This window comes from Phragmites australis, chromosome 21 (assembly GCF_958298935.1).
Source record: "Phragmites australis chromosome 21, lpPhrAust1.1, whole genome shotgun sequence".
Taxonomy (NCBI): Eukaryota; Viridiplantae; Streptophyta; class Magnoliopsida; order Poales; family Poaceae; genus Phragmites; species Phragmites australis.
Genome location: NC_084941.1, coordinates 24,021,338 through 24,028,820, shown reverse-complemented (window position 1 = coordinate 24,028,820; position 7,483 = coordinate 24,021,338). Strand labels below are relative to the sequence as shown.

Below are 7,483 nucleotides of genomic sequence, written 5' to 3'. Positions count from 1 at the left end.
GGGAGGAAGAAGGAAGTGGGGAGGAGAGATGAGCTCGCCAGCCCTAAATAGGCACGCGAAGGCGGTACGGAGAACGTTGCAATAAGGCGGTGCAGCACCGATGAGTTGGAGCTCAATTAGCGTCGATGGGATGAGACAGTGGGTCTTTGGGCGGTGGCCACTCGAACATGGAAAACGAGCTCACCATGAAGGAAAAGGACAATTGGGCTGAGAGGAGGAGTTTGTGGATTTGTCCTGGGAGAGGTTTTAAGGTTCAGATAGATTTGAGGTTTTTAGGGAATAAAATTTGGGTTTGAATTATGAATAAATTCAAATTCAATCCTTTCAAATAATTACTAGAAAACTCCAATAAGAACCAAAATGCAACATGAATATTTTTGTGCATTTTTTCAAAATATAAAGTTTAAATTTAAGGTGTTTTTGGATACTTTTGCTCAATTTAATCATCCAAGTTTGAATTTGTTGTAAATTTGAAAAGTTCATATTTTTAGTGATTTTTTAGATGCTGCAAAACATGGGGTGTTACACAAGCTAGGTAAACATTTGCAAAAAGAAAATAAAGTTAAAGCTAGGTAAAAACGGTCATCAATTCTATACTTCAACTAGGAAGCCTCTTTTGTACTCTTGAGTGTGTGCATAATCTCACATTTGAAACACCACTTAAGCTTATGCATTATACAACAATTATGGAACCACTAGTACCACATTGGGACAGTATAAATCACATGACACGAGGGAAAAAAAACTATCTAGGAGTTGTAACAGATATGGTCATATCGTTAATACTGCATGACTCAGCAGGAGTGGATGCCTCTTCGTTTCCCACCCTCACATTGAAATATGCTGGCTGCTTAGGCTCAGCCAGGATCATAGTCTCACTGCTTAGCATTGCAACAACATCTGACATGTTCGGTCGATCGGCTGCATTCTCTTGTACACACAACAATGCAATGTTGATGCATCTCGTCATTTCTTCTGAGTGTCGGTTGGGAAGCAATGACGAATCAACGAGTTCGATCCATCTTCCCTCTTCCCATAATTGCCATGCCTGTTTGCAATTTCATCACGCAATGTAGGTTAGATAGCAAACGAACAATTTTTTTTTTTGCTAAGTTTGTGTATATAAACTCACATATCCAAGGAGATTGATGAAATCTCCACATTGATGGCTACCAGAATTTCGTTTTCCGCTAAGGATCTCAAGAATAATTACACCAAAGCTGAAGACGTCCGATTTGATAGAGAAGATGCCCTCGGAAGCATACTCGGGAGCCATGTAGCCACTAAAATGAGACATAATGTATGTCAAATTACTGCATATAGTTGACTCGTAATATAAATGTTCACAACTAAGTGGATTAATTAAATTATGAATTAGATACTTACTATGTACCAACCACTCTTCTTGTAGTGTTTCCTTCATTGTTATTTGAGCTAAATATTTTTGCTAGCCCGAAATCTGAAATTTTAGGATTCATTTCGCTGTCCAAGAGAATGTTGCTTGGTTTAAGATCTCGATGTATGACACGCAATCGGGAGTGCTTATGTAGGTAATTTAGCCCATGCGCTATTCCTTCAATTGTTGCTAGAAGTTTGTACCAATCCAGTAAAGCTCTCTTATTTTCATCTGCATATCAACAAAACCTTAGTATAAAGAAAAAAAAAACAGAACACCTCAAAGAAACAATCAGAAATTCGAACATCAATCATCTAGGGAATGAAACTATGCTCTTGGGGCTGCCACAAATTAAATTCAGAAATGCAAATATATACCAAAGATAAAGAAGTCCAAGCTTTTGTTCGGCAAGTATTCATAGACCAATATTTTCTCCTCTCCTTGAGAGCAACATCCCAAGAGCCTAACCAAATTGCTGTGCTGGAGTTTGGCAATGAGCTGGACTTCATTTTTGAACTCTGTGAAACCTTGACCTGAATGTGAAGCAAGTCTTTTAACTGCTACCTCCAATCCTTCAGGAAACAGGCCCTGGGAGAAGAAAATATTCAAAATTTAGGCTAACTCTTCCCAGTCTACATTCTAGTCCTCCTATCCTAGTAATAAATTATCATGCAACAAGAACGTACGTGTAGCCTAATTATTTCCGTCGTCTAGTGACTAACTATTATCGTTACAATTACCTTATCCTAGTTCGCAGTAGACTGTTAATTCCCTATAAAAGATGAATATCTAATAGTTATTATGATGTAGTCTATTTAGTTTATTTATTGATCAAATTATGATCGAGGACTGCACTAGATATGTGTTTAAATTAGTATGAGTTTACCTTGTAGACAGCGCCAAAGCCACCTTGTCCAAGTTTGTTTTCTTCAGAAAAATTATTTGTAGCCTCCAGTACCTGATCAAACTCGAACACCGAGAACTCTGAATTCTTCCCTTCCCAAACCAGTTGTTCCTCACCCTGCATGTCCTGAGTACGCCTCGATCCGACTTTACCTGAATATGCAAGACGAGAATCTCTCTTTCATGTTTAGTCATATCATATGAGCATATATATATACAATTAATTGGAACTAATCTAAACAATATATGTGATGGACGGAGCATATTTCAGAAACGAATTGTCATGCATACCTTTTCTTTGCCTTGTGTGCCTACGAAAATAAAATATGAAGCAGAGGAATGCTACCGCCACAAGAGGAATGACAACCATGGGGATTGCCCACAGCTTGCTCATACCACCTGATCCCAATATGCCAATTCATTAACGTTCGTCAGTAAGTGTAATAATAATGCTAGCTTTAACAGAACATATACTTACCCTTGTGTTTCGGAGTCGGAGCTGGCGCCGGCGCCAATGGCGGCCCAAGATGCAGCATGGGTTGGCTGTTGTAGAACATATACGCCTCGTACCTGAAATAACACCGTATGACATGGATCTGTGCTCCCATCCGCAGGGACATGGTGGAGTTGACCATGCCGAGGAGACGACTGAGGCACGCCAAGCAATCGCCGGCGGACAGGTCCGGCGTGCACTGCGCCAGGGAGTACACGAGCGGGAAGTTCGTGCCGCTGTCCATGACGCCCGTGGCGAACCGCCTCGGCGTCGTGCTGGCCGCCCTTTGTACTGTCTCCACCAGCAGCTCGTGGATGAGGCCGACGATGAGGCTGACGTCGCCGGTGACATTCTTGATGTTCCACCTCTCGAAGGGCGTGTCGTCATTTTGTTCTGTAGTGCTGGAGGGGTCCAGGATGTTGTCGCTGGAGAAGATGAGGGTGCAGTCGCCGTAGTAGTAGAAGTACGGGTAGCACTGCTGCTCCGGCGGGGTCGCATTAAATATTTTGTCGAACGTGTTGGCGACGCACTCGCCGCAGGCGGAGCCGTTGACAACGTCGCCGCGGCAGAGCGCGAGAGCATAGACGACGTTGGGGGCTTGGCCGACGGTGGCTGTGGCGAAGTGTACCGGGGAGGAGGAGGTGTTCTTGGGGAGGGTGGCGGCGACGACCTTAAGGTTGTCGCAGAATACATCGGCGGCCGCCGGGAACGGCGTGAGGCCGCCGAGCACGAGGAGCAGGACGCCCAAAACGACGTTCATCATGGCTAGGCTAACCTGCTTCTTGTTTTCCACCTTCCGGCCACCGTGTCCTTAAATATCAGCAATATATTCACCATCGATCATTTGGGAAAAAGAATGGAAAACTATTCCGTTGCTTTCAGCAGTCAACGGGTCAATGCAACTTTGAAACCATCAATCATGTCTAGTTTAACTTTTTGAATCATTCACTTAGTCTTCCGTGGGTCCGGCCAGCAAGAATAATAGAATAGCTCACTTGACTTTTCTTTTTTCAAAGATAAAGTTGCATTTTAAAAAGGTATTTTAAGTTGATAAATTATTTCTTGCTATCCGGCCTGCATAAATTTGTCTATAATAAGTCATCGCATATTCTTTAGCCTTTTAGGTTATGGTTGACATAACTTCTACTTTAGAATCTTTTTTTCGGCTGATACTTCAGATTTGTTTTCTATAGAGAAGCTAAAGGGGAAGCATTACATAACTTTGTTATTGTCCTGATTTCCAATTTTAGGATTGGAGAAGATAAATATCGTCATCGAGTGTTATTTTCAGGGACCAACAAATTTAAAGGTACCAACAATTTTCACAAGCCGTATTGACTCCGCTACTCAGAAATTGTCTCTACCACCGGCGCCGGCCGGGTTATTGCAATCAGCCACGACTGACTTACAATAGACTAGACTACGACATTTTAGCAAAAAGAAAAAAGATTAATCTGATAATAATTTTTATATGTGAAGCTGTGAGTATAGGTGTCATTGGGACTGTGTAGGATGCATGGTATACAATGAAGTGCCTGGATATGTGTAGGCTAGGTTGTTCACAAAACTCATTTACATGCATGGTTAACTTTAACTGTTTCATTTGACTGCCTCATCTCTTCATTAGAGTAGACGGATTCCCATAAGCAAATTGGTCATGCCCTGTCCCATGCAAATTGGTCATTAGTTCCCATTGAATAATTCGACTCATGAACCCGTTGAAATAATTTGAGTTCTCCTTGATTAGTCCATGCTATGTTCAATTCCTACTATCATTTAGTCCAGGACAGGCCGTATACACCGCATGGTGTAGAGGCCAGAAACAATATTTCCATTATCTAAAAAATTAATTAGTCCAGGAATGCTCAAACTGTTCCTTGAACATTATGTTTCTTTAAAGTGATACTCGATGTGATGTGTTTGTCTCCTATGCCATTCTCAGTGGATGAAATGCCAATTGCAACAAGCCAAGATAAACTTTATGCCCTTTCCTACAAAAATCCTCTTCAATTGTCAAGCTAAACTATAGGCCAGGGGCGAAGCCCAGTGAGGGCTCCCTGGTGCGCACTGGCACAGGGTCAATTGTTTTTACTAATATATTGGCCCGATTTCTCTCGTGTGCACCAATGGCCTATTCAGCACCTGCACCAGGCTGCGGACCATCAATTATTGGCACAAGTAGTTGAGCGATTTTTTTTATTTTTACATTTTCTAACATTAATATTTAAATAAATAGACATCTGATGAAAAGAATTGCACGAATAGACGCCTACCATCCGTTGAAAAGACTCAGAGGGCGGTAAGCAGGCCACGATGACACGTGTATCTCTTACCGCCCTCTGAGAGGGCGGTTAGACCCCCACCCTTGTCTTACCACCCCGTACTCCCTTACCGCCTTCTCAGAGGGTGGTTAGGACTTATCGTCCCCTAAGAGGGCAGGTAGGCCTCACCCCTAGACGCACCGCACCGTACCGCCCTTACCATTCTCTAAGAGGGCGGTTAGGCCCCTTACGCCCTCTCAGGAGGCGGATAGACCCCCGTTGCACCCCCACCCCCACGCTATAAAATGGCTAAAATTTAGCTAAAATAGCCATTTTAAACCAGGAAAAAGAAAGAGGGGGCAGGATAGGAGAGGGAGGAGTAGAGGGGGAGGAGAGGAGAGGAGGGGGAGGCAGCACAGTGAAGCCCTACTATTTTTAGTATGCGGATTTTGGATCTCGGTTTCCAGTAATTTTTCTAGACTTATATTTTTATTAGTAATTAAAATACCACTAGATATTCAAAACTTAGGCCCTGGGAGAGGAGAGGGAGGCAGCGCGGTGAAGCCCTACTATTTTTGTCTGCGGATTTTGGATCTCAGTTTCTGATAATTTTTCTAGACTTATGTTTTTATTAGTAATTAAAATACCACTAGATCTTAGGTTTAACGATATAATAGTAGGTGCATTATATGAGACCTAGGGTTTAGCAAGGTAATCAGAAAATGAGGTTTTTTAATCTTTCGTAGTATATGGTAAAGATCTAGTTTAACATGGTAGGATATCCATCAGATGTATAGTTGTATTTAGAGTACAATAGTTTCGATTATCTATATTTTACAAAATGGTAATGTAGGTAATAATTATAGATAATTAGAAATTTATTAATTAGACAGGGGGTTTAATTAGTTTAAATTGATTAGTTTGCTTAGGAGCAATATTGATTGTAGTGAACTAAACATATTGGTAGGTGACCTTCAATTCCGGTAATTTTGTCAGAGTTTTGATAATCAGAAGTATAGTTTTTCGGTATTAACATTGGATATATTTTCGTATGTTTCCAGATATGTTCGATAAGCTATATTTTCAGATATATTATAGTGAAAATCAGATTGGTTTTGGCCCTAGCGGTGTAGATCTCTCTGGATTTCAGCATGTTATCAAGGGACTTAGTAAAGCCAATAAGAGGACCATAGTGGGTGTGTGCAAGTGACTGATGCGCCATTTTTAACTGGATCCCCAACAATATGAGTTTAAGATGAGAGTTATGCTAAGCTGTACTACTCAGGGGTACTTTGGGGAGCTCGTCCCGATTAATGAGACATCTACTTGGAGGTATTATGTAGATATAGCATGTGAACATGGTCTCCCTCTTATGCTGCTAGCTGAGTAGTACCAGAAGGATCCAACAGAGATAAACGTTGGGAGGCAGTAGCAGGAACAAGTCAGGCAGTGGTGGATGAAGCAAACCCAGCAATTGTGGGGGACGAGCAGGACGTGGGGGATGTGCAGGAGATGCAATCGAGGGGTGTGGCCAATGAGGGGGAGCACATCTCTAGCATAATTGAAGAGATAGAGAGGGAGGATCAAGAGCTCAAGGAAGCTATTGTCGATGAGGATTCATCCGACGAGGAAGAAAGTGCTCCTGTTCTTGCAGAGTGGAGGGATCAAGAATTTTTAAAGCTAGCGGTCAGTGATGGGCATTGGACACCATGGGAATATCATGAGAATGAGGTGTCCCAGGGTGCTATGTACCCTAATAAGAAGGTTGTTATTGATACAGTGAAATACTGGTCATTGTCTTTTCAGAGGCATCAAGGTTATGAAGTCAAGCACAAGGGAGCATGCATTCAGGGGAAAGTGGATTGACCACTGGGAGTGCTCAATAGTTAGGGAGTATAAGTGTCACATTGAGATAGAGTTCTCCTACCAGAACCTGTCATCTGCTTTTGTTAGTAAATTAACCATCAACGGAAGCACGGATGGATCTACCGAGATGATGCACATGATCACAGACAACACCAGAAGCACGATATTTTTTAAGGAGGTTTAACCGAGACCTACATCCCCGAGGCATTACTACGATCACTCCTCCCCAACTAGCAACACCAACCGCTTCTCGGGGTTCCCAGCAGACTTGTTGCCCCCCTGCGAACATGTCACTATACCATCATGGTTACAAACAGTGGTCCTCCTCTCGTATTTATGAGGATGTCTGGTTACAGCAATCTTGCTAGGATTTCACCTAAATTCCTATTAGGATTCTACCAGATAGCGTTAATACAATATTAAATCCTATACGTAACCAGTTCCTCGCCAGAGGTGGAGGCGGTGACTATCAAGTGCGAAAGTGCATGGCAAGTTTGTTTCTTAGGAAACCTGCTATACTAGGAGTGTCTATGCGCTTCACTGAGGACTCCGGTGAGCTCACCT

At 42.4% G+C, this 7,483-nt stretch overlaps 1 protein-coding gene across 1 annotated transcript; it reads right to left on the bottom strand.

Annotated features, from left to right (window-relative positions):
* Positions 1–587: 587 nt before the first annotated feature.
* Positions 588–3,590, bottom strand: LOC133903075 (cysteine-rich receptor-like protein kinase 10). Its single transcript, XM_062344428.1, has 7 exons — positions 2,778–3,590; positions 2,591–2,698; positions 2,283–2,452; positions 1,774–1,984; positions 1,387–1,627; positions 1,133–1,283; positions 588–1,048 (listed from the first exon to the last, which is right to left on the bottom strand). The coding sequence occupies exons 1-7, from the start codon at positions 3,553–3,555 to the stop codon at positions 746–748; spliced, it is 1,962 nt and encodes a 653-aa protein (XP_062200412.1). The 5' UTR covers positions 3,556–3,590; the 3' UTR covers positions 588–745.
* Positions 3,591–7,483: the final 3,893 nt, after the last annotated feature.

Coding starts and splice junctions, on each gene's coding strand:
- LOC133903075 (XM_062344428.1), bottom strand. CDS start 3,555: ATGATGAACGTCGTTTTGGGCGTCCTGCTCCTCGTGCTCGGCGGCCTC. Junction 2,699..2,777: donor TCCGACTCCGAAACACAAGG/GTAAGTATATGT, acceptor TATTGGGATCAG/GTGGTATGAGCAAGCTGTGG. Junction 1,628..1,773: donor CTTGGACTTCTTTATCTTTG/GTATATATTTGC, acceptor GTTGATATGCAG/ATGAAAATAAGAGAGCTTTA.